At 50.6% G+C, this 26,304-nt stretch overlaps 2 protein-coding genes across 6 annotated transcripts in view; one reads left to right on the plus strand and one right to left on the minus strand.

Annotated features, from left to right (window-relative positions):
• Positions 1-4,793: 4,793 nt before the first annotated feature.
• On the plus strand, positions 4,794-15,283 carry ADPRH (ADP-ribosylarginine hydrolase). Of its 3 annotated transcripts, none has more exons than XM_052794374.1 (4): positions 4,794-5,302; positions 5,901-6,247; positions 12,644-13,004; positions 13,773-15,283. In XM_052794374.1, exons 2-4 carry the CDS (start codon positions 5,950-5,952, stop codon positions 14,158-14,160), a joined length of 1,047 nt encoding a protein of 348 aa, XP_052650334.1. In that variant the 5' UTR covers positions 4,794-5,302; positions 5,901-5,949; the 3' UTR covers positions 14,161-15,283. The 3 variants fall into 3 exon arrangements, with proteins under 3 accessions (XP_052650334.1, XP_052650332.1, XP_052650333.1); XM_052794372.1 differs by having other exon boundaries at positions 4,795-5,146; XM_052794373.1 differs by lacking the exon at positions 4,794-5,302 and adding an exon at positions 5,329-5,499.
• Positions 15,284-15,540: 257 nt separating this feature from the next.
• IGSF3 (immunoglobulin superfamily member 3) overlaps positions 15,541-26,304 on the minus strand; it is a 101,443-nt gene continuing 90,679 nt past the window's right edge. For all 3 annotated transcript variants that reach the window (XM_052794370.1, XM_052794369.1, XM_052794371.1), the window contains 3 exons: positions 24,663-25,070; positions 19,314-19,748; positions 15,541-18,538 (listed from right to left, as the gene is read on the minus strand). In XM_052794370.1, the coding sequence (XP_052650330.1) occupies positions 18,288-18,538; positions 19,314-19,748; positions 24,663-25,070 (1,094 nt within the window). In that variant the 3' untranslated portion in view covers positions 15,541-18,287. The remainder of the gene's footprint in view (positions 18,539-19,313; positions 19,749-24,662; positions 25,071-26,304) is intronic.

Genomic DNA, 26,304 nt, shown 5'->3' on the forward strand with positions numbered 1-26,304 from the left:
GCAGGATTGAGGGCCAAATGGGCTTTACGCTGCAGGCAGATGACCTTCATAGCAGGAGGTGGATGCATGCAGCTGGGAGGAGGGAAAGCTGGAGGGAAAGAGGAGGAGCAGTAGTTTTTGGAGGAGCCCAGTAGTTAATTTGCCACCGCTGTAGTGTGGAAGCACGTGTTGACTGTGTGAACCACACGTGCTTGGCCACATCTGCTGCTGTTCCAACACCAGGATCCTCAGCAGAGCTATGGCTGGGATTTCAAGATGTGCTGTTCTTTCTGTCCCAGAAGGTAAACTCCCTCTCCTGCAGCTATTTCTCATATTCCTTGCACCTGACACATCTCTTCTACAGCACAGACTGCAGTTATATCCCCCAGACTGTATCTTTTCACACAGAAAGGTGAAACCTGCTCTCAAAGCAGAAACCACTTTCAACACTTTAAATATTGCTGCTTCCACAATGCAGGAACAACATCACTGTTTCAAAGCCTGTAGCATGATGAAACCTCGTCCCCAAGCAGCTGGCCATGTTTAACCCACTACATCCCGCTAGGGCTTATCTTAACTGGCAAGAACCTCCAAATTTAGCCTGCCAGTGGCTGTAAGGTGAGTTGAGAGTGGTTGTAAGGCAGACTTGACGGGCCCTTCTGCTTGCAGGCACGACACCCCTCTGATGGGCTCCTCCAGTCCCCCTGCCCCGATATGCTCAGAAAGGACACGGCCGCAACTGCCAGAAGCTCACAGAAAGAAAGTGGCAGAAAGGACAGCAACGCAGGCCCGCAAGATGCCTTCACCCTGCAGGTGGGGAGCACAGTGCCAGCACTGGCACACAACTGAAAATGAAAATGTCACTTGATTTACATTAAGAAGCAACCGGCTTGTCAGCTCTGGAGCCTCAGATCCACTGCTCGAGCCAAACCCCACGTCCACAGGAGCCAGCTGGGATTGCTTCACTGATGTCCCCAGGCTCGAAAGCAGGACTTGCAGCCTGCTGGGGAGGTCCCTGTCCCCACACACTCCTGTTTGCCAAAATGTCAGCTATAAACCTAATGGAGGGGCAGTAAAGATGAGTTTGCAGTTCCTAGTTTGCTAGATGCAGACATGGGAGAGGTGATCATAGCCCTCGGCTCACCCAGGAGATGTTCCCTGTGTCACTGACCTTGCTGGTTGTCCCAAGTTGGCATTGCAGGGCTTCTTTCTGTGGAAAAGCAATTATCCTGCTTATCTTCTACGCTGCAGAATTATGGTTATTTGAAGCAGTTAGACGCAGGGGGGGTGGTGGTGGTGTATTTTTTTACTTTTTCTTTTTAAATCTGTGTTAAAGAGGGCTTTTGGAAGTATCCTGAGGGCAGTGGTAGGTGCCACAATGAACAGATCACACTCATTTTCTACCATTTCCCTTTCACCCTGGGCAGCAAGCCAGGCCCACTCTAGGACAGTTTGTGGAAGGAAGCAAGCCTGGAAAGAAAGGCGGATATTTCTGCAATGAAGTCTGGTTTCTTGAATAAGAGGCCAAAGTCCAGTATTCCCTGAAACCAAGTTGGTTGCCCAGAGGCACCTCTTCTGCTGTCATCTCCAAAACTTGCTTCAGCCAAGTCCTTCAAAACCTCTCTTGCTACTCCCTGCATGACCCCATGTCTAAGCAAAAGCATCTCTGCAACTGGCTTTACCCCAAGCATGGGCTGTGTTTGCAGCCACGGCTCTCACCACCTTTTTCAGCTGTGCTTTCCTGGACAGGACAGAGGGAGGTGAGCCCCCCCCCCCATCATTACCACGGGAAGTCAGGCAACAAGTGAGGGTCACCACCCCACCAGGGTTAGCCAGACACAGCAAGGCAGAAAGCCGTGCCTAGGACGAAGGAAGCACAGAGCCAGAAGCACCCGCTGCCACTGGGTGCCCATGTCCTGCTGTAGACATCCAGCCAGAGTGAGCGCAGCAGCCCCGAGCATCCTGCAATGGCGAGTGTTTCCCTCGCATGTGCATGTGGGGTCATGCAGCGCTGCCTCACCAGCAATCGCTGCCAGCCAGGTCCCAAGCAGACCTCACGTGGCATTTTCTGCCCCTGTTTTGAATGCCCCTGTTACAGCGTATTATTATTTACTGGCCAGTGACAAAGACAGACATGCACCTGGGGACTGAGAATTAGGGTAAGCCCAGAAATATTCCCCACTCAAAAAAATGCCTGCTGTCATTACAGAGAAAAAAGTGCTATTAAAAGAATGAGAGACTGTTAAGGGGTTGGCACTGGTCCAAAATGAACATGGTTGAGGGCCCCAGAAGATCCTGTGGAAAGTCACCTTTGAACCTGGGGGGCAAAGAGAAGGTGACTAGGAGAAGTGAAAAATGAGAATTCTAGATGTTCCCATGCAGCCCCATTTTGGGGACAGCTGTAGGATCTAGAACAGGGGCACTGCCATGTTTAAGAGGGTGCATCGTGCATTTTTAATGTTTACCTTCCAGCTCTTGGCCCGAACACCTCGTAGTCCTGAGGCAATGTCCCCCAGGGTCTAAACCAGTACATAGCTCCAATGCTGCAATGCTACCCTTCACAGCCTCTGCAAATAGGAGCCCTCAACCCTGGGCTCATCTAGAAAGGCACATTTTTTTTAGTCACAAAGAATTACCCTTTTTTTCCAGATGAATATGAAGGAAAATTCTGAGCCTAAGCAAGTGCTAACCACAGCGTCCAACACATGGCAGGGGCATGTCAGTGAGCTGCTCCAAGGTGGTACTTTCCAGCAGGCATATCCTGGCCATTGGTCCACCGCAGCCTAAATTTTCATTAAAAAAAATACAACAAAAACCCCAGAAAGGTGCAACATGGTGAGTCTTTAACTCTTTGCATAGCTCAGCACCAGAAGGTCATCCTTGCAAAGGGCAGCCCTCCTCCCCGCACCATGGGGTGAGTCAGGGCAATGTTGCCCTGCACCATCTCGGAGCTGGAGGTGCTCCCTGATGGAGAGCACTCTCCTCACCCATCTCATGGGCATCTCATGGGCATCCCATGGGACTCGCACAAGGAGATCCCTTTGGGATCAACGCATGCATCCAAGCCTGAAGACTGCTGCTTGCCCCACCCCAAGTTTGCAGGTTCCTGCTGATGGTTCCTGCTGCTGGCTCATCATCCTCTGTCAGCGAGGAGCCCTCAACGTTTTTCTGTGACATCTTTAGATGTCACTTAACTGCATTGCACGTCTTGGTTTCAGTTTTTAGGAAGCTGTAAGAGCTCAGGAACCAGGAAACAATGACGAGATCCAAAGAACTCAGTGCCACAGGCATTCTGTGCTGATGCGGAGGCGTTCTCCCATCTTCCTGTCCGTTTGGGGAATCGTGCAACTTTCCTCTCCGCTCTTCTGCCCTTCAGGCTGCAGCAGAAGCCGCTCCTCACAGATAGCCACCCAAAGGTGGGAGGGGTTTTCCCTCTCTCAGGCTGAAACCTTAGGAGAGAAAAACCCCTCTTTGCTTTCAAGCACTGCGCCAAGCCGAGTAAATTCAGAGTTGTCCTGTATAAAACAAAACAAAGCAAAGAAGCAGAAAAGGTCAGCAGGCACCGCTGGCAGTGCTGAGACACTGGCAGTGCTGAGACTCTGGCAGCTTCTTTTCCCACTTCCTTTTCTCTTACTATTTTCTCTACTAGATGCTTCTCAGACTCCACATTTGCAGCGGGGTGCAGAGGAGCAGCAGCTATCTGAATGGGCACAGCACACCAAACCACCGCAGCTGCTGGGGTTTGCTGATGCTCCTGCGCAGCCCTGCGCTCTCAGCTACCTGAAATCCCCCGGGACCCCGCTCCAGCCCCCCGCTCTCACTTGCCCCCAAATTCCCCAGGGACTCAGCTCTGACCCAACGCTACATTTGTGATTGCCCTGAAATCCCCCAGGACTGCAGCTCAAAAACTACCACTGCTTTCTCTCATAGGCACGGGGGGGATTTTTTTTTTTTCCCTTCAAGTAAGAGGTACTGGTACCTTCTGGGGTGAACCGGGGCTGTGGAGACCTGGTGTGTGGCATGTCAAGTGATGGCTGGTCGGTAAAATGGTTCGGCCTCCGCAAAATGCAACCCCAGCCATGGTCAATCCTGTTTCTTGCTCCTGCTGCTGTCCCTTCCTTGCACACTCACTAGACGCCCTCGGCCACCTAACCACCACCATCGTTTATATAAAGGGTAAAGCAAGGCAACCGGATCACCAAGCGCCTCGAGACGCGACATAAAGCGGCACCGCTGGACATCGCAAAGACTAGTCCTGGTTTTGAAGAGGCTGGGGTCACCAGGAGGCTGAGCTGGGCCACGCTGGGGGCCATGGGGAGAGCACGACCCCAAAACACAGAAGGACAGGGCAGGCGCATAGGCAAAGACTCCCAGTAAAAAGGCTGGAGGCTCCGCTCAGGCTGCAGTGAATGAATGCTGAAAAAGGAGGGGAAAGAAAAACCGAGGCTGGGGAAAGCCCCCCCAAGGTCTCCCCCCAGCACAGATGTTGAGCGGGGCCTGCAGACCCGGCCCTGCTCCCACCCAGGCTGGGGCTCAGCCAGGAGGAAGGGGGCTGCTCATGCAACGAGTGAACGGTTTCAGTAGAAAAAGCAGGGGAAATGCTGAAAGTGCCTTTCATTTTTACTTGTTTTAAAATCAAATAAAATGGTTCATTTCCATGCGGTGACTTCATTTCCATGCGGCGACTTCATTTCCATGCGGCGGCTTCATTTCCGAGTTGACTGTCGTGCCTCTGAGGGTGCCAAGAAAGAGACAATCCCCCCAGTGAAAGAGAACACCCGTCTCCCTCCCGCGCTCCCGGCCCCGCGGCCCGGGGACCGAACCCTCCTCCTCCGCAGGGGACGGCGCGGCCGTGACCAGGCGGCAGCGGGCGGGGGAGAGCGGGGCCCGCCGAGAGACGTGCCGGGCTCCTCGCGGGGCGGCACCCTCGGGCCCGGCGGCTGGAGGGCTCCGGCTCCGGCTCGGCAAGGAGGGGCCTCTGCCGCCGGGCCGGTCGCGCCGCCCCGGGGGAGGCCGCGGAGGGTGAGCGGCCGGGCGGAGGCGCCTCAGGCCGGCACCGGCCGCCGAGGCCTGCGTACGCCCCGCCGAGCCGCATGTCCCCGGGGAGCCGCCTGCCGCTCCCGAGGAGGGGCAGGCCCCGGCGGCCCCTGCTCGCAGGGCTGGCTGCGTAAGTACCCGCTGGGGCCGGGGAGAGGACGCCTCAGCCTCCGGCGCGGACCCCCGGCTCGGGCTCGGCCAGCCCTGCCGTCCTTCCCGGCCTCCGCTTCTCCCGAGCAAGACGGCCTCGCCGTGAGGCGCAGCAAACCCTGAGGAGGAGCGTGGGGTGGGGTTTTTTTGGGGAGGGGGGGGGGGCGGGCATCGCTGAAAGTACCCGCTGGGATAGCCAGCTCTGCCTGCATGAGCACCCGCTGGTGTAGCCGGCCCGTGGAGCAAGGCCAAGTACTGCCCAGGCCCCCTGTGCTTATTGCCTCTGCCAGGCCCTGCGAAAACAGACGAGCTCGGCCTCACGTTATCCCCAGGGTACGAAAGCTGCTGGGAGCTGATCTAACCTCCTTGCTCGTGCTGCGCTCAAAAACGTGGTGAACGTGGGTACAGTCACGTAACCTGCACACGTTTCTGCAGTCCTGCCCTTGCTTGTCGGTCCGTGACCCAGCCATGACGTGCAGTGTCCTCCTGGATGGAGGACGTGGCCGGCTGCCCCTGGCCCAGGGCTGGGCTGCCCGAGAGCTGCCATGCCCCTACCCACTGGTGGGTGCACGCGGCCAGAGGTCCACGGGGAAGCACGTGCTTTGAAGAAATACATCGTCCGAGGGAGACGCAGGTGCTAGGCTGGGTATCCAGCCTGCTGGAGCTTTGCAGTAGAGGCTTGTACTGAGCTGGGAAAGATTCTATTTTCAATCTCCCTGTCTTTTTTTTCACAGCGTTTTCTGCATTGAAGCGGTCCTGGGGCAAAAACTGTGTCCTAAGGCAATGGAAAACTATGTGGCGTCGATGGTGCTGAGCGCAGTTGGTGACACACTGGGCTATTACAATGGGCAATGGGAGTTCCTGCAGAGTGGCCCAGCCATCCACAAGGAGCTGGCGGAGATGGGGGGACTCGGCAACTTCAGCATCCAGGGTTGGAAAGTCAGCGATGATACAGTGATGCACTTGGCCACGGCCGAAGCCCTGGTAGCTGCTGGGAAAAACCCAAGTTTAGCACATCTCTATTCCCTGATTGCAAAGAACTACAAGGAGTGCATGAATGACATGAAAGGCCGAGCTCCAGGTAACCCCTCCGTAATACTGTCTGGGCAGGGCTGTCCTCTCACTAACATCTCTCCCTTTCCTGCAGCTTGTTGCTGAGGCCCTGGCTCTGCTTTTGGCCATTTATAGTGTTAACTGTATTTCATGTAAAGGCAAAAGTTTTCCACACCCAGTACCTGTTTCAGGATGAACTAAAGAGAACAGAATAAGGCAAGCTGAAGTGGTTTGGGCTTCTCTGAACTAGATGAAAAAGATACTGTTTTGCCCACATTTACAAAACATTCTTACAGGCATGTCTGAGGCCTGGCCTTGAACTCGGGGGAAGGTGCTGGCATTTGTGCTGGGGATGTGCCTTTTCCTACACTCAGTGGATGAAAAACACAAATTCAACCATGTATAATGCACACCCTAAGATGCTGTGTTAAAGCAACACATGTAAACAGAGAATTAATACAGAACTTCTCGTAGGAAATGCAATAAATTACACATAAAATATATTTAAAGGCACAAAGATCCTTGCTTGGAATAATTAAGTTTATTGAACCCCAAGTCTACTTCTGGCTAGCTCTGTATGTCTACTTTCTGTGACAGGACAGTCAGGCCACAATTGCCTTTTCTGAACCCTGTACTTCCATCATCTCTCTTTTCTTTGCATAGACACAATGGTGCCGAGTTTGCGTCACAGGGAGCTGGGACTGGCAGTGTGTCACAGTATTCAGGAAAGGCGCCTTGGCAGGCTGCAGCAGCCAAGCCACATATGACACATTCCTGTAGTTCCTAGTTCACCCAGGCCTGCTGACCCAACTCTTCCCTGAGGACCCCGACTGTCTCTGCGCTTATGGCCCAGCCTCTTCCAGATGCTTGAATTAAACTTAAATTGGAGCTACTGAGGCTGGGCCTCTAATTTGACTAGTGCAGGCAGCATGAAGTATCCAGGAAACACTTACATTCAGCAATCCTATGCAAAGTTTATACATCGAAAAGAAATTGCCTAGACATGCCTATCTGGAGTGGCCAGAATATATAAGGAATTTTCTGGCTTGACATTAAACATGGGAAAGGCCAAATCCTGCATTGGTCTCTTAGGGCCACTGAGCGTGGTGTGACAGAGCTGTGCATTTCCAAGGTAAACCAGATTGGAAACTTGAGCAGGAATTTATTCTGCTTACCTTTCCACAGTGACCTCCTACCTTCTTCCTCCTGTGAAGAACTAAGCTATCAGTATTCTTTAACACAGATAGTCTCAGTTGTTGGAGTAGCCTAATTAATAAAATATTTAGGAAGGGGTAATGATGCTTGCCAGGATAGCAGAAGTCAGCAGGTTAAACTTCCGAGAGACTTGCTGCTGTTTTGGCAATGGACCATCTTATAGTTCCACCAGCTGATGGGGTCTGCCAAGGTGGACTAACCACAGCTGGCAGTAAGACAGCACCTGGAAGCTATTTTTGCCTCAGCTATCTAAGTGTGGTGACTAAAAGCTGAGATGAAAAGGAGAAGAACCTAAAATTTAAATGTTAGTAATTAATAGCTAAGGCTAATAGCACACCTGCTGCAGTCCTGTGAGTAACTGAGCTGCAATATGCCCCAAAGCAGTTCCCATTTAGAAGTGAAGAATTTTAAAGTAAATTTGCTATGGACACTAATCGGAGTGACAAGGAAAGGTTAAGTTACCTAGGTAAACAAAGAAATGCAACTTCTTTAGTGGGTCCATGGACACTTAAACTTGTAACATTTTGGGGGAAGTGGGGAAAGTAACATGGAAAAAATGGAAGTCTGTTGGGGATGCTCTTGCAACAGTGTCCTGGAGTGTTTCTGCTGCAGCCGCAGGAAAGGCACTCAGTGCTGGAAAGCTTAAATACTGACACTTAACAGTTTAATGCCCACTGACGTACTACCAAAGGGAATACCTAATCCACATCCTGAAAAGCTGCCTGCAGCCTGGAGTCTCCATGCTATATTGATAAATCCTAATGATAGAAGTTGCATGTCAATAATTTCTTCCAGCCATTCAGAGTAAATTGATTTTAACTGAGAGCATAACCCAAGGTGATGCTGTTCTGGCCAAAGTAAGTACTCACTGGGGAATTGCAGCCCTTAAGGTTGAGAATGGAAAGTTGCTGCTGCAACTTTCACCCAACAGAGAAGAGATTCCCCCAGAACAGTGGGGGAAAGTCACATTGCTCGCCCACACAAGGGAGTCCAGACCTGAAAACCAAAACCCACAGTAACAAAGGGATTCCCACAATGTTATGAGTCATCAGTTGGCCACGGCAGGGTCCCTCAAGTATGCAGCCCCAGGAGAGAACTCACTGTTTTAATTCAATGGCAGGTTCATCCCTACATCCATTATTGCTATTAGTGATGTGCTGCAGCCCCAAAAATTCATTGTTCTTTGCAGATAACGAAGCCAGTTAATTAAGGGACACAAGCATGGACATATTTCTTTTTTCATGGTACAACTACATCTGCCCCCACAGCTCTCCAGGAAACCTTCTGCTTCAGAACTCTGTCGGTCCAAGTTCTCTCCATGTGGAATTATTTACCACTATGTGGTCATTTTAACTCACTTTTTTAATGTGTATTGATTGATCCCAAACAACTGTTATTATCTGTGCTCATTAAGAGTCTAAGTAAGTGGAATGGAAGCCTATTCCAGAAATAGCATCCAGCTGTGCTTGAAACTTTTTCAGGTTGTCTTTCTTCACACACTGCTTTTTGCTTGTATTCTTTCCTTAGACCAGTACCCTCCTCAGGTTACTTTTAGTTTCTTACTGTTAGTACAAAGGATTCCTAACCAGGATTTGGTAGATTTCCAAATCAGAATTTCCTGATTCAAAAACTCCTACAGCAGTTTTTGTTTTTTTTAAACCTGTTTTTAAAAAAAGACCTGACAACATGATTTCAGGTTAGTCTTCCTAAATCAGCTTTCAAATGTTTTAGTATTTTAACTGTTTAGAAGCATGAGGATAAAACTTGTAATACTACATAAATCACAAGTCTTAGCTGTTGTGTACTGTTTTACACAATTTTTTCCATTTGCAGGTTATCAGTAGTCATCTCCTAAAGTAACATGCACAGACTTAAAGCTGCAAGCAAATTGTATTGCAAAATAACCAGTCTGTCTTTACAGTTTAAGCCTTGTCATCTTCCTCATTTTCTTTTGATTACAGTTAATGCAAGAACAATCTCACTTTTTATCAAGGACTGAGTTGCCTGGTCTCAATCTGCCCAAACATGTCCTGAAGAAATGTCTTTCTCAAAGTTCCAGCAAGATTACTGAGTTCGTTTTGCTTTTGTTATGCAAATTTTGATTTTAAGCTACCTTACTCTCTTTGCTCTCTCCCCTTCCCCTTGTCTTCCTGGCAGAAGGTCTGTTTTACCAGGAACATATGAATAGGGTAGTCAGCACAGCTTTTTAAAAATGTAGCTTTGTTTGAGATGTTTTTAATGTCCTGTTAGAGGTTGTAAGTGCAATGCTTAGTATAGTCAGATTTTTGAAAAAATGCCTCAATTTTCTATTAATCATCATGAAGTTGGAAATTACACTGGTATCCCTCTTAATGATTTTGATACGTAGCAGCCAGCACTGAATTAATAAACTACATGAAAAGCAGATTTAGAGGCCTGAACACGTTCCCGCTTTGAGGCATCAAAAAACAAACTCCCAGGCAGTTCAGTTAGAGGTTGGTGGCGATCAGTCCTGGCAGAGCCCGGTGCTGCCTAGACCAAATGCCCTGCCTGCTGCTTCTTCCAGCAGAGAAACGTGGCCCTACAATTTTCACTCTGTAAATCACTGGGAAGAAGGATGCGTAAGGAACATGTGGATAGATCCAGCAGTTGGCTGGCTGTGTGGCACCGCAAAACCAGCAGGTCTCATCTACTGGGAAGGGCGTGACAGTGGCAAGTGGATGGTGTGCCAGCACAGCAGGCATGGAGGAGGCTGGTGAAATAGCAGGTCTGGTTCGTGCCTGGGTCAAACTGTAGGCAATTCATGAGAACTAAAGTGGCCTGACATTGTGGGCTGCGCTGATCGCAACCCATTTTTTCCAGTGCGGGAGACTTGCATAGGTCATTTCCATTCTCAAAGTTGATTTCAGTGACAGGCTTGTGCAGGGCAAATAGCCCCACAGCTACAGGACCGAGCTGCTTTTTCAGCCTGAGACAACCATTCATGGGGAGCTGGTCCACCTGTTCACACTGCACGGAGGGCTGTAACCTGCACTGATCTAATAAGCCTATAATGTAACAACACTGTTGTAAAAGAAAGACACTGAGGACACTTAGACCAGCATGTGACCTTATTCCCGGCAGCAGCCAGCCATTATTTATTTTTACCATATGTCCAGAAGCCAGTCTTAAAGCTGTGCTTGGATATGGAGGTATTTCAGTTATAAGGGTGCTGTAAATGCCATGTGCAGGTCAAATAGACTGCCATATACCAAATCCTACTGCCAAGCATATACGTGAAAGTGCAGAAGTGAAGAGCTCTGCAGAGTACTTAGTGCAGTACCTAGCTGCGATTAGCAAGGTCCCAGAACATGGTGATTGAATTGCACCAAAGGTAATTGAATTGTAGAATTAGGTGAAGTTTCTTGACCAGGCTTCTTGCTTGCTACTCGATTGTATTTATTTTGACTTTCAAAGTAACAGAGCATCTGCAAGTTTATCACCTACCTGTCCCAGTTAGGCAGCAAAGTACAGGAGCAATGGTCTAATTTTGGGTGTGTGAAGATGCCAACTGCTGCTGTTACCTTATGTGTCAGGGAGGACTGGGCACGCTGTGGTTAGAAGACTAGTCTTTTGAGTCCACTTTTGCCATTGTCCAACACATTAAAACTTAAATGAAGTTGCTTGAAACCTGCCCTTGATTTATCTTTCTTGCTGGAAAAGAAGTATTTCAGATTTGGCCAGGACAGAAGACTAGGAGAAAAAGGCAAGGGAGAAGAGAATCAAAGATAATTTAATGTTTCAAACCTGTTACCTCTTCCTTGCACACAAGCATTTGGGCGTAGCTCTCAAAACATGTTTCACGGTCTTGGCTGGGGAAGCTGGCTGGGCTCTGAAATTTGGTTGTGTGTGTGGAGATGGCTTTATCCTATGAATGTGCTGGACTAACAAGTGAATTTCTGAAGCAGCAGCACTGGAAGAAGCAGAGTATTTTCTTTAAAAAGTAAATAGCAGAACTATGAAAGAGATGGAGGTGGGCACGGGGGAGTTATGGTGTGGCTTCCCACCAGAAGTGAGGCAAAATTGGACTAGGGTGTCAGCTCAGAGCAGGAGAAAACTGAGGAAGAGGGACAAAGTATATACAATCTTGAATTGAGTGGAGCATGAAAAGTCATTATTTCTTGTAATGTAACAGTTAGAGGGGAATTTAAGAAAATTGTCAAATGGCAGCTTAAAACAAAAGGAAATGCTTTGCATAACAAAATCGTGGCTACCATGGGATGTACAAGGAGTCTGAAGGCATGCATGGGTTCAAGCTAAGGAGAACAGCTCATGGTGGCTAGGTCTGCTGGGGCTTATTGAACACACCACTTTGGATCCATCTTCTGATTCAGGCAGGCTGTGCTCCTCTGTCTGCTGGAAGCCAGGCGGGCCCTCTTGGGGAAATATTGTACTTACCTCCTTTTTTATAGTCTTTTTGTAGTTCTGTGTTAGTGGCTGTGTTTGAAGACGAGCTGGTAGGCTGGACAAACCTTTGGTCTTACCTAGTACAGTGGTTCTTCAGCTTACTGAAGAGGAGTACAGTAGTAAAGCCAGTTATGCAGACATGTTGTGGTGAGGGAGATAACTACATTCATCGCTTTCTGATGAACTGCAGCAAGAGAGATCTGGAAAACATTTCCTATCAGTGAGGCAGTGGGAAAGATTCCTGGGGAGCTTGTGGGGTCTCTGCCTTTAAATGTTTTGTAAAGAGGCTAAACAACTAAAAAAGCAGAGGTACTTAGCCTTGCCTTGGGTCAGGGATCCTCCAAACCTCCTTTTTGGTTCTATTTATATATCTATCTAGATATCTAGATAGATGTGTATGTAATATACCTAATATATATAGTATATATATTTTGTAAGTAAGTTATTAAATAAATATAATGAAATGTAAATATAAACAATGTAAATAAATCAGCAGTGGAGTGTTTCTTACCCCCTCTAGACTTCTAAATTATTTTCACAAACAGGAATTTTCAGGTCTACTTGGGAGTATGCAGGACGCACCAGCAACTTAAGGCAGGATACGTATGTGAGCAGACAACTGATGCTTTTAAAGGGAAGCTTGTATCCCTTATGCAGAGTAATGCTTCCTTCCCCATTACCTTGCCTGTCTTTTCTTGGTTCTCAAGCTATGTGACCCTATCTCCTACTGATGTGTGTTTCTGTTTATTTCTTTTCTTTCTTGGGCTCTGCTGCTCCTGTCCAGGTGCCACGTGTAAGGAAAATGTGCTGAAGCTGGATCCGGAGCGACCAGACGGCTGGAGAATCCCGTTCAGCCCACGGGCAGGAGGCTGTGGGGCTGCCATGCGCTCCATGTGCATTGGGCTGCGTTTCTGTCACCCCGCTGAGCTGGACACCCTAGTACAAGTCAGCATCGAGAGCGGCCGAATGACCCACCACCATCCCACTGGTTACCTGGGGTCCCTGGCTTCGGCCCTCTTCACGGCTTTTGCAGTGAACGGCGTGCCCACCCCAGCCTGGGGGAAGGGGCTGCTCGAGGTGCTGCCGCGGGCAAAAGCCTATGTGCGGGACACTGGCTTCTTTGTGGAGGAGAACATGCGGCAATGGTGAGCTGCACTTCCAGCACTGGGTTTTGTTAAAATAAACCTCACGTACAAGAGGGTGAGCTCTGTTTATACTTAAGCTTCAGTAATCACATTTTGGTAAACTCCTAGAGCAGCACATGCCTGCTATGGGATCGAATCAGTTCAGAAAGTCTTTGAAGTCCCCCAGGGGAAAAATACCTCCAGCTTATTTAGAAAAAAAAAAAAAAAAAAAAAGAGGCAAACTGTGTTTGGGTCATGTAGTTGTAACATTTTTTGGATCCAGTATGAGGTACCTAGACTTGTCATCTCAAGCAACTGTGACCTGATGAAAGATGGGAAGCAGGGCTGGGAAACAGCACCAGGCTTAGGGCTGAGCTCAGTTTGAAAGTTATAACCAAATCTGGCTGCAGATTCAGTGAGGCTCTGTGCACAGGGGCACAAACAGACAGGGGTAGAGGTACTCTGAATTTGGGAGGATGACTCAGTTCTCGCTCTGAGCCTTGTGATTCCTGTGCAGTGCGACAGCAGCAGGTGCTGGGCTGCCTTCTCCCATGTGGCTGGAGGGAGGGGAAATCTAACTCACTGAAACACGTCCTTGTGCCTCTTACTGTAAATCATGTCCGTAGTTTGACAAGTGGGAGACACCTACCATTTTGTCAAGCCATCTCTCCGAGCTTTTGATGTGGCATGTTTTCAGCTGGCGCCCGGCGTGTCTGCGGACAGCTCGGGTATATGCTTCTGCCATGGGATATCTCTTACAGCCCCTCCATCCTGTCTCCTGTTTTGCAGGCATTACTTTGAAGAGCAATGGGAAAAATACCTGGCGGAGAGAGGCATATCAGGCGGGGTCTCGCCGCCCACCTTCCCCCCCAAGTATGGCGTGGAAGAGAGAGACTCGTTCTACACCTCCCTCAGCTACGACGGCTGGGGGGGCAGCAGCGGGCACGACGCCCCCATGATTGCCTACGATGCACTGCTGGGCGCAGGGGACTCCTGGGAAGAGCTGGCTCACCGGGCTTTCTTCCACGGGGGGGACAGCGACTCCACTGCCACCATTGCGGCTTGCTGGTGGGGGGCCATGCACGGCTTCCGGGGGGTCCCCGCCTCCCTCTATGCCCACCTGGAGTACAGGGACCGCCTGGAGCAGGTGGCCAAGGACTTGTACCACATCGCCTAGGCGGGGGCGGCAGGGCCCCCCAGGGGCGCGCTTACCCCACCTGCCGCCCCTTGTTCACTCAAGGGTTTGCAAAGTCAGTTTGCGAACCCACTGGCTTACAAACGTAAGCCAGAGCCAGGCCTCCTTTTTCTGTTTGTGTGTGTTGGCTTCACCAGGGAGGCCATTTCAGAGCTAGCAGTTAGGGGTTTGTGGGTGGGGGGGAGCAGTTACAAGGTGGTTTGATGGGAGCACACAATGGTCCCTCAAGCAGCCGAGCCCTGAGGCATCCCTCCTCTGCTGCATGGCGGCTGCACATTGTCTGGGCCTCGAGGGGAGCAGGAGCACCCGCTGCAGCATTGCTAGCTATGCTCCAGCAGCAGGACAGGCAGCAAAACCCACTCAAGCTGCCCCAAGCCAGGATCCTGCCCTTACAAGCACGCCAGAGGGGGTCAGGGACGCACGCCTGACTGCAGGGATTGTACATGGGCTGGCAGCGATACCTTCCAGCAAACCCGCTCACTGCCTGGTACTGTCAACAGGGAGTGCCGGGGACACCACTTGCCGTATAGGACTTAGCATTTGTAGAGCTAAAACCTCTGCTTCTTAGCACAGGGGCTATAGCAGATTGACCTACTGGGGGCAGGGGGCAAACAGCCAGCTGTGTCTGGGGACAACAGAGTTTTCTCATACAATTATTTTAGCAAAGGATATTTTTTGTTTTAAATCAATGTGGAAAAAAACCCAAACCCAACCTTATGGCTGCGTCAGCCGTGCATCTTGCACAATGTCACAGCACTTTTGCTATACAGGTAAGAATGTATCACGCTACTTCCCTATTTCAGTCAATGTGGGAGTTCAAGACTACTGACCAAACACTTATTCAAGGTATAAGTGGGTAATGAGAATTAAAAGGTTGCATTTTACATCAACTTAAGCAACTTCTGTAGTGAATTATATTCTTCTGCTTACATCAAGGTTACTAAAGATCATTTGCTTACCATTTGCTATGGATAATTCCATAAAGTATGGGTTTTTTCTTCAAATCCAGACTACGACACAGCGAAGTACTTCCTTATTATTTTCAGAGCAATTTCAAGAACGGTGTATCCCATTCAATAAATAGACCTGACATGCCTCTCTTAAATGTTATATTCTATTATAGGATGAATTGAGGGATGGGAAGAAGAATTATGAAGAGCCAGAGGGTGCAAGGTGTCTGCAAGCTCCAGCCTGCAAGAGAGAGGAGATGCACTACTGGGCCCGGAGGAGAGTTAATGCATCAGGGAACAGGGGTGGTGGGAGAGGCTGCCTAAACATGGGAGTTCAGCACACCTTTATGCAGGGAGTGCACATAAAAGCATAATGAAAGCCCAAATCTGACAAAAACCAGCAGCAATAGGATTCACAATTTCAACACAGTTTACTACAGCTCTCAGGTGTGTTGTATAAAACATGTTTTAGTGCAACATAGTACAAAGTTTTTGTTGTGTTTTTTTTTTAAAAAAATCCCAAACATTTTTCCACATCATGCATGGATAGGGTGTCTCTCTTCTCAGGTTCGTTACAGAAAGTTACAGCAGAGAGAGTGGTTTGAAAAGCTTTGTGTTAAAACGCATTACAGGAAGAGTCTGCCGTATAAAAACAGAAGTTTGAGACTGGGCAACACGCCAGAGCAACGGAGAAATGTCACTGGCAAGGTAGATTCAGGGACCACCGTGGGGGAGACTTCCCGGAAAAGCCTGGGCTCAGTGTAGGAACCGCTGGGCTGGGAAGAGACCCGTTCCAGCCAGGGGGAGGGGGCCATGAGACAGCCATCCAGCAGAACCCTGCTCTGGGGCAGACACACTGTCGAGGAGGAATGTGGCTTGTACGCAGCACAGTACTCTCCCAGGAAAGAACGGCTCCCACCGACTTCATTTTCTCTTTTTTCCTTTAAAGCTGAAATGAGTTACAGTTCCTGCCCGGGAGCAGTATGTACAGGAGATACTACATTTACGAAACAATACCCACTGGCTGCAGTTGCTGCTCTTTGCACCTAGGTTCTTCATTCTCATTCACTTCTCATCCCACTCCTCTCTTTGCAGATGCCTTATCCAGAACGGGAAGACAAGTGTGTGGGTGTCTGATACATATATATATATATATAGGAGTGTGATATTATGCATATGCTGGGGCCAGTAAGCAGTTATGTTCCAAGGAGGCAGACTTTGCAGAGGGAGGAGTAAAATTTGGGCTTCCCAGCAGAAGAAGAAACCAATGCCGTTCTGGTGGAGAAGCAGAGGTGGCTGACTTCGAACACCTTGGCACGGGATGGTCTGCGGCCATGTGGGTCCTCTCCCAGCTGGGAGAGGATGCACAGTGCAGATCTCCCACCTGAGGCTTTGCCACCTCTGAAACATCAAGGCATCAGGGTCTAACCGACAAGTGCTACAGAGCATCTGCTGAGGTCCCCTTCTCTTCACAAAGAGCAGTCCAACCCTCCTGAAAAGGATGGCGGCTGTGGGTATGGCACCTCTCTCACACAAGGCAGGGTGGCCTTGCAGCTGTGCCCATCCACCCCTGTTGGCTTCAGCCATGCTGCAAGAAATAAATGGCCGGATTTGCCAGGAAGACATCAAGGAAGACAACAAAAGGCCATTTTTGGCAAATATTTTCTTCCGCCAGACATAACGCTTAGGGCGTATGGGGGAGGAGGCGGTTTCCTCCACAGGATAGGGCAGGGGTACTTGGCATCACGGGGTATGGGAGCTGAGGTGCTCCACACGGCTAGAGCCCTGGTTTGGTTCACGAGAGCCCTATCTTTCACAGAAAGAACAGCATTTCCTGCCACAGCGACTGCCTAGGACAAGAGCAGGTGACTTTGCCAGGAGGGGGAGCTTATGGAGAAATGGTTTCTCCTCCTAAAACCCCAGAAATGAAAACCAGCAGATGCACGCGCACACGCAGGGGAAGATTTCTCTTGGCCCACGGGGGCAGTGAAGCCCCCAGGGTGCTGATGCGGTGCAGGCTCCTTCCCTTGTCCAAGCTCGTGCTGGGAAGTAGTGCAAGCCACAGGGAAACTCGTGACACAAGGTGGTGAACTGCATGTCCCTGCTGCGTGGCATGGCTGCAGCTGGGCTTGGACCTTGGCTGAACCATCCAGGGGCCGTGAACCCAACCCATGGAGCTTCCCCTTTTCCCCTTCCTAGAGTCATTACTTTGGTCATGTTGAAGTCTTCAGAGACTGGATCCAGCCACCCGTCCCCATGCGACTGGGGCACAGAGGGGACCCGCCTCATCAGAGGTGGCAGCATGGACACCAGGGAGGAGCACAACTCTGGTAAGCTGGACCATACAAGGACCCTCTTTGCTACCAACAAAGTCAGGGCTTTCAGGTGTCCTCCCTCCATCCCCCCCTTCAGTTCCTGGAGACAAACTAAATTGCTTTTGTCCTGACCGCAAGCGCACCGAATATTCAGTCTCTCCAAGACCTGTGAATGTTCCCAAAAGGTGAATTGCTCCCTCCTGAAAGAACAGTAAGATGGAGGCAAGAAGACGCTGAGGCTACAGCCAGTCTTTGAGGTGGACCTCCCGATAGCCCAGCTAGCCCCTCCAGAGGTGGACCCAGCTTTATCTGTTTTGGAAGAGGGAGGAGCTAGCTCAGCACACCTCGGGAAAAGACCTTCTTCACCGTGGCACCGAGTCCGAGGAGGAAAACCAGTCTGTTTTGGAAAACACATAACATTTACTTCCAAAGAGATCGTCCCAGGACCAAACACCCCCTGGGAACATCTCGCTGTGTGGAGGGCGGGGGAAGCCTACAGTTCTTTGAGTGACCGAAAAAGAAATGACAACAAAAAAGTAATGGCCCAAAAGACAGCAACTGATGGGAGCAAAATTAATCCGAGAGGAACATCTGCTATATACAGCAAGCGCAGGGACCCTCTGTCCGTTGGGGTGAGGGGGTTCGTTCCCACAGGCGCTGGAGGAAGCCTCGGACCTTCCCATCTCCGCCGGCTGGGCGCTCTGCAGAGCTCAGCTGCCATGTCAGAGCACAGACATTGAAAGAAATGAAACAAGAACAACAAAACCCACTCTGTTTCTCAGGGTTCCTGGTGTGTCTCTGCTTCTCTCTCTTGCTGCACGTCCCCCCAGGTGCTTCTGCGTCTTTAGTCTATGGTTCCTGGGTGGATGCTGAGGACCGGTGGCTCAAGGCAAGTGGGCGAGTAGTTGAGGTGAGGCTCTTTGATCCACAGCAAGGGGACCCCGTTCTTGCCCTCTGAGTTCTTGCTGGAGTTTCGGCTCTTGAACCGCACCAGGAGGATGGTGATGATCAAGATGCCAAAGATGGGGAAGGGGTAGAAGAACACAAAATAGAAGAGGGCGTCATTGGAGCAGATGACAGACTGCAGGGTGGAGCCTGGAAAGAGACACAGGACAGTCAAATTTCATGGCTTCTCTGCAACGCAGGGCCTACAAACTTCTTTGGAAACACACAAAACCAGATGCTCATAAATCTGTGTCAATGCAGGAGGTGGGGCACCGAGAAAAATACCAGTATCGGAAAACAGAGCAGCAGAAGAGTTATTGCGGGGCATGTTTCGGCTTTATCCCCCCCAAGAGTTTCATGAGTGCTAGAGAGAGTCCTCCCTGGTGCAGATTTTACGGTATCTTATAAAGTGGGGAAGCCTCGCAAAGCGTTGATTCCCTCAGCGGTGGTACACATAGGCAGCACCCCAGGGCATCTCCCTTAAGGGCCCACAAAACTCTCATGACCTCAGTTATCTCTGCGGCCTCTAAACCATCCGATGTGTTCAAGAGCTGCTGGGAGGAGACCCTTGTGCCACAGCCTGCACCCTTGTGCAGAGCTCAGCCAACTTCCAGGGTGTTTCCCAAATGGGAAGGTTAAACCCCAGTGGGGGGCAATGTCCGCCCCCACTGACTCCAGAGACAGCAGGCAGTAAGTGCTGTGAGGCGGGCAGCCCCGGCACAGAGCTAAGTGCAGCGTGGATGCTCAAGCCCAAGCAAGAGCTGGGCTACAAGCCATCAAGCTGATTGGAAAAGCGCCGGCACCGCAGACTTGCCCTGACGCAGGCGAGACCTAGTCCCACTCACTCGGCCTTTTATCTTGGTTGAACCAAAGACGCAGGGGATGCCAGGGCCATGCCCCCAAGAGGGTCGTCGCCTCTTCTCACCTGCATCCTGCACGTGAACGGCGACTGTCCCCGACTCCTCTTCTGCCAGCCGGTACCACAGGCCGTTGGGGTCCGCCAGCCACTCCTCCACGTGGCACGAGTAGTTGCCGGTGTCAGCACCGCCAGCCTGCAGCACCGTCAGCCGGAAGAGCACCGCCGAGAGCCTCTGGAAGCGCAGGCGGCCCTCCCAGCGACCGGCCTCGGGGCTGAAGACGGCATCGGGGCCCACGCTCAGCACCGCCTCCCTCTCCTCCTCCTCCTCTTCCTCGTCCTCCTCCGCGCGGCTGCCCGCCTCTTTGGCCCGCAGGTTGTACCATGTCACCGCAAAGTGGGACTCTGGGCTGGAGCGGGACAGAATGCTGCAGTCCAGTGGGAAGGACTCCTTCTCCTGCACTGTGAGGTTGGCGGTGGCTGTGTCCACCTGCAAGGTGGGATCTGAGATGACAAAAGGGGAGCGGTGAGCACTGAGCAAAATGCTACTACCAAAGGCACCCTGCCCCGGCACAAACAGACTGTCACAGCCCTGGTGCTGGGCAAAACCCAAAGGCTCGCCAAGGCCTGCCAAGTCCCACAGGTACCTCTGTGGTCAACCCTGCAGGCTCAGCATCCTCACCTCTCTGTACGCCGCCTGGCACAGGGTCCAACGGGAGCTGGCTGTGAGTGCCGTGCTACCGCCCTGCCAGTGCGGACCCTCGCACCAACTAACAGGCACGCGTGTGAAAGGAGAAAGCTGCTGCAGCTCATCCAGATGTGCTGCAAGAACATGGCAGGAAATACCGAGGTTTGATGCATGCGCTGAGGAGCAATGTACTACTACTTCCCAGCTACCAATACAAAGAGCATTGCACTCCATGCTTATTTTTTATTTCTTCGAGAGTGCTCAAAGGATTTGAAAATCAGTATGACAGAAGAGGAGAGGATTTTTTGCAGCAATTTGAGAAGTTATTTAGGTAAGAAGTTCCTCCATGGAGACGTCCTCAGCACAGACACAGCAAGGATGCTTCCAAAAGTCTCCCTCTCATTTTTTTCCTCTAGTGCTTGCTGCAAGGCTAAAGAGATGTTTTTACCTAACTGAGATACAGTGGCCAGAATCTAAGATGAGTTGATTAAAGGCTGACTTCAAGAGCAATTAACATTTGGTTTAGTCATCATGCCAGGGAACACATACTCCAGGGATCGCAATCAGTCTGGATCTAAGCTTTCATTTAAAGATTAAAAAGCCCTTTCTGATGAGGGAGCTGAGCAGGAAGGGCAAGCCGATAGCTTGCCAAAGAGAGAGGAGCTTTCTCCTCCGGTGAAGACGGCTGGGCAAGCCCTCCCTTGCGCAGACCCCGGGCATCCCTGCAGGAGGGGGCTGCTGTCCCCCAGCTCTCATCAGCTGTGGGGCTGCTGTGCCCAGCGGGGCTTCTCATTACAGCACCTGCCCTACACTTTTTAAATGGTCCCATAAGGAAAATCTTCATTAAGGCCAGAGCTCTTCAGGCCACAGGCAACACGAGCCTTTTCAGTTCACATCTTCCCCGGGAAGACTCAGCAGAAACAGGAATGAGGTATGTCCTGAGATTTCAGGGACTACTGAGGTAAAAAGGAGAAAGGGAAGGAAATGGCTTGTCACAACCAACACAAAGCCTCCCCCACCTCAGCAGGTTAAGCAGAAAGAGAACTGCTGTCTGAAGGTGCTGAGAGGTTTTTTTCCCCCCTTTGTGGATGATTATAGTCCTGAATGATGAGCATGAAGATCCTCACTAATGAGACATGAGTCACAAGCAAGTTTAGTCATTTTGTTAAGTACTGGCTGCTATGAAAGAAAAACAAACAACAACAAAGCACTTTTAGAAAAAAATTATCTTGAATTAGTGCACCTGCAACTCCCTCTCTTCTTCCCACTCCACATCCTTCCACAATTCAAAATGAGCCTCAAGGATTTCCCCTGCCTCTCATTGCCCCCCTCCATCAGGACTGGCAATTCTCAGCCTGGATGAAGAGCTACACTTACAACCGTGTGGGCATGCAGGGTACAGGGATTGCCTGGTGGGGGGGTGTCTCTGCTCAAGCCATCTTGGCCAGCAAAGTTTCCCAAGCAAGGACCTGGTGGATAAGGGCTGTGCTGTCCTGAGAGAGTTCCACCTTCACAGTACAAATCTTCTCTGCCAGGAGTGACCACTAAAACCTTTCCAGAATTTGACCCTTCTGCCAGCTCCGTTGCAGAGTTACAAGGCTGACACCTTGCTGAAATGGGCAGGCATAAAGCACCACAGCAGTACTTGCAGAGTGGTTGCTTTACATGCTGGAAAGTACCCAGCAGATGAGGACCATAACTGTTATTTGACCTACAGCCTTTAAGACAGACATTTAATCTTGAGTCACTTGTCTCAAAAGCAGGGAATCCGTATCTTCCAAGGTAAATTGTCTTTGCAGCTTATCTGTTGTTAAAACAGACGAAACTTAGCAGAGTACCTGTGAATCCGCTTTTGAGGGCTTAGGAGTCCACAAGTGCTGGTCAGTCTTTAAGAACCACCTTTTAGAAGCACAGGAGCAGGCAATTCCACTGTGTTGTAAGTCAAGCAAGCAAGGCAGAAGACCAGCTTGGCTGAACAGGGAACTCCTCGTGGAGCTCAAGAGGAAAAAGAAATTGTATGATCTCTGGAAGCAAGGTCAGGCTTCACAGGAAGATTACAGGGCTCTAGTTTGTATATGCAGAGAGAAGACACAAAAGGCCAAAGCTCAATTAAGAGTTGAAACTGGCCAGTGTTGTGTCAGATAACAAGAAGGGCTTTTTTAAGTATGTTAACAACAAGAGGAGGTCTAAAAAAAACCATTGGACCAATACTTGTTGAAGATGGTCACCCGTCTAATAGGGATGAGGAAAAAGCGGAGGCGTTCAATGCTTTTTTTATCTCAGTCTCTAATAATACTCATAGACCTTGGGCTCTCCCCCTGAGTCAGAGGACCACGAGTGTGGGAACAGTGACTTTCCGTTTGTGGACACTGAAACCATAAGGGACCAGCTGTATCAGCTGAATGTTCACAAGTCCATGGGGCCTGATGGGATTCATCCCAGAGTACTGAAGGAGCTAGCGGATGTTATGGCAGGATCCCTCTTGATCATCTACCAAAGGTCTTGGGAGCCTGGGGAGGTCCCAGCTGACTGGAAGCTAACCAATGATCTTCCAATCTACATAAAGGACGTGAGGGAAGACCCAGGGAACTACAGACCTGTTAGTCTAATGTCAGTTCCTGGAAAAATAATGGAGACAGTTACACTGGGTAAAAGGCATTTAAAGAATAATGCAATCATCAGGCACAGTCAACATGGGTTCACAAAGGGAAAGTCCTGTTTTACTAATTTGATACCCTTCTATGATAAGGTCACCCACCTACTGGATGAAGGGAAGGTGGTGGATGTAGTTTTTCTGGATTTTAGTTAAGGCTTTTGATACTGTCCCTCACAGCATCCTTCTGGACAAGTTGTCCAACTGTGAGATGAGCAGTGTGCTGGGTGAAGAACTGGCTGAAGGACAGAGCTCAAAGGGTTGTAGTGAATGGGGCTACATGTGGCTGGTGACCGGTCACCAGTGGTGTTTCTCAGGGCTCAATTCTAGGGTCAGTCCTGTTCAATATATTTATCAAAGACCTGGATGCAGGAGTTGAATGCACCATTAGCAAGTTTGCTAATGACACCAAACTGGGAGGTGCTGTTGACTCTCTCAAGGGACAAGATGCCTAGCAGAGGGATTCAGACAGATTGGAGCACTGGACAATGATTAATGGGATGAAATTTAATAACTCTGTCCTGGATTCTGCACCTAGGACAGAGTAACGCCAGGCACAAGTACAAATCAGGAGAGGAGTGGCTGGAGAGCAGTCCTGCAGAAAGGGGTCTGGGGTTGCTGGTCAGCAGCAGGCTCAATATAAGTTCAGCAGTGTGCCCTGGCAGCCAAGAGGGCAAACTGCATCCTGGGGTGCATCAAACGCAGCATAGCCAGCTGGTCAAAAGAGGTGATTATCCTGCTGTACTCAGCATTGGTGCGGCCTCACCTTGAGAGCTGCGTGCAGTTCTGGGCCCCACAATTTAAGAAGGATGATAAGGTCCTTGAATGCATCCAGAGGAGGGAACAAAGCTGGTGAAAGGGCTGGAAGGCATGTCCTATGTGGAGCAGCTAAGGACTTCGGGTTTGTCTAGTTTGGAGAAAAGGAGGCTGAGGGGCAACCTCATTGCTCTCTGCAGCATCCTGAGGAGGGGAAGTGGAGAGGGAGGTGCTGATCTCTTCTCCCTGTGATCCAGTGAGAGGATGTGTGGGAATGGTCCAAAGCTGCGCCAGGGGAGGTTTAGACTGGACAAGAGGAAGCATTTCTTTACCAAGAGAGTGGTCAAACTCTGGAACAGGCTTCCTAGAGAGGTGGCCAATGCCCCATCCCTGTCAGTGTTTAAGAGGCATTTGGATGATGCCCTTAATAACGTGCTTTAATTTTTGGTCAGCCCTGAAGTGGTCAGGCAGTTGGACTAGATGATCATTGTAGGTCCCTCCCAGCTGAAGAAGTCTAGTCTAGTCTATGCTATGCTATTCTACTCACAATCTTTTGAAACTGGAGTTTCCTCCCTGGTTTGAACTTCTGTAGCACTTTTTTCCCCACTAGATCCTGGAAAGAACAAGAAGCACCTGTGGCAATCCCTGACGCCTGCCTCCCTGTGTCTGGGCATGGCCAAAACGGTGGTGTTAGGCAGCAGGATCTGCCTGAACCACTACCACCAGCAAGAGGGTGGCGAGGAAGCCTGTAAGTACCCCCTTGTCCCTATAGAGGCAGGCTCCTGATAGCCAGCTCCTGCCCCATCAAGAAGCCTGAGCCCTCGTCCCAACCGACAGATGAACCCTTGGAGCTGCACACCCCACAGAATGGGGAGCAGCAGCATGAGAAACTGCCTGGACACCAGCAGGGGTTTTGATCTCCTCTGCTACCCTCTTCTCATGCAAGGACCTTGCCCCTGGAGTGCATGCCTGGGAAGCACAGATAGCTTCTCCCATCTCATTCCCAATCAAAATGTGAATAAAATTGGAAGCATATCCTACTGAATCTGCCAAAAGTACTGTAAAAAAATAAATTTGCAGATGCAGTGGTGACAAAATTCCAAGCCCATCTAGCTGTGTCTGCAGGGCTTGCCCTGTGCTCCTTCCAGAAAAGTAAGGGTGCACCCAAGAAGACATGCAAGAAAGCATCAGCATGGTCTGTAGTGCAGCGGTCCTGCCCTCTGCCCTGACCCACTGTTGATGGCAGACAGATGGTGACTCATGCATTCAGTCCAAGAGGGCAGAGCGCTGCTCAAAGTTGTTGGCACAAGATCCTCCTCACCTGGCTGCTTGACGGTGAGGGTGATGAGTCCGGAGAGGTCCTCTGCCCGCTTGTACCAGCGGTCACTGGGGTCGAGGAGCCACTCCTCCACACGGCAGTCATAGGCCCCGCTGTCCCGCACGGTGGCATTTTGGATGGAGAGGTGGTAGAGACCCGGGGATGGGCTCTCCAGGTGCAGCCGGCTCCGCAGGTCACCCAGCGCTGCCAGGTCCCCATAGCGCAGGGTGCTCTGCCGGCTCAGCCGGACCACCGCCTCCTTCTCTGGGTGGCCCGGCCGCCAGACGTACCACTCCACCGAGAGCTGGGATGAGGGGCTGGTCCGGCTGCTGACCAGGCACTCCAGGGTCACCCACTGGTTCTCCAGCACTGTGATGTTCTTGTAGGTCTGGTTTACCTGCAGGCGGTTATCTATGGGAAAAGGCCATTAGAAATGTAAGGTGATTGAGGACTGCAAGGGTCCTTTGTCTCCCTACAAACCCTTCCCCCATGGCCACAACCCTGGGGTGTGATGAAAGAAATAAGGAAGGTGAGGGAAAAAATGATGGGAGAAAAAAAAGAATGTAGAGGAGGAAATGAAAATAGGACTTGTGGTTTTTAGGGTCTTCTGAAAATCTCAGGCTACCCACCAACAACGCCCCATTCAGCACAGGGAGCTGGAAACCCACAATCTCCCAGTAGGACCTGGGAGGTCCTAAGTGCACAGACATCTTGTGAGGGGAGGTCACACCTCAATCTTTTCTCGTCCTCTTTCTGGGGCAGAGCAGTAGCTCGGTCACACCCCAACCAGTAAGCCCTCCTGTTGTGGGAAAAGGGAAAAAAGCAAGGCAGAGAATGGACAGCTGATTATAGGGAACCACCACTGCAAAACGAGAAGTGGCATGAGGGCAAAGTCACAAATGGTGTTTTGCTGCCTTGGGAATGTCCCTGGTTTTCGCTCCACAATTTCATTGATACACTGGGTGGGGGGGGTGACTGCAATTAGCTCTTTTATGTGAAATGACGTGTTGTACACTCCTAACTCCTTCATGACTTCTTTCCAGGGGCACAGTCTGGACTTCCCTGGTACGGCCGCTGCAGCAAGCGACAGGCACCATACTTCCCAGAGAGAGGTGGGTGATGCAAAGCAGGGGGCAGATCACAGCTCCCCCCTCCCTGACCACCCCACAGCCATCTCGGGACTGCAGACAGAAACAAGGAGCTGGGACCGGCAGCGAGCAGAATGCTGTGGCCTGCTGCGCTTCCTGTGCGACCTGGCAAAGCTGTGCTGGGGACCATACTCAATATCCCTCTTGTACCCCCATCCACAGAGCTTGTGCCGAGCCAACCAAATCCAGACAGAGAAAATGCATTAAGCATCTTAGTCGAGCCCTGCTATCCAGGTGCGTCCCTCCTGCCTGAGAGATTTTATCCTCCAGAAACAGTCACCCGGAGCAAGTGGGGACAAGGCAGGATTCCTTGTGAAGTACCAATGCTCTGCCTCAGCAGCACACATGGGGTCCAGGCTGCTCTCAGAGATGGTGCCTGCTTCCGTGCCTCCGCCCTTTGCACAAACTGAGGGCTCTGTCCCCAGGCTGTGGGGGCTGTCTTTAGCTCCTCCATCAGCCCACCTTTACCAGTGATGTCCGCTGCCACGGAAACCACC

This window comes from Harpia harpyja, chromosome 8 (genome assembly GCF_026419915.1).
Source record: "Harpia harpyja isolate bHarHar1 chromosome 8, bHarHar1 primary haplotype, whole genome shotgun sequence".
Lineage (NCBI taxonomy): Eukaryota > Metazoa > Chordata > Aves > Accipitriformes > Accipitridae > Harpia > Harpia harpyja.

Coding starts and splice junctions, on each gene's coding strand:
- ADPRH (XM_052794372.1), top strand. CDS start 5,073: ATGTCCCCGGGGAGCCGCCTGCCGCTCCCGAGGAGGGGCAGGCCCCGG. Junction 5,147..5,900: donor CTGCTCGCAGGGCTGGCTGC/GTAAGTACCCGC, acceptor TTTTTTTCACAG/CGTTTTCTGCATTGAAGCGG. Junction 13,005..13,772: donor GAGGAGAACATGCGGCAATG/GTGAGCTGCACT, acceptor CCTGTTTTGCAG/GCATTACTTTGAAGAGCAAT.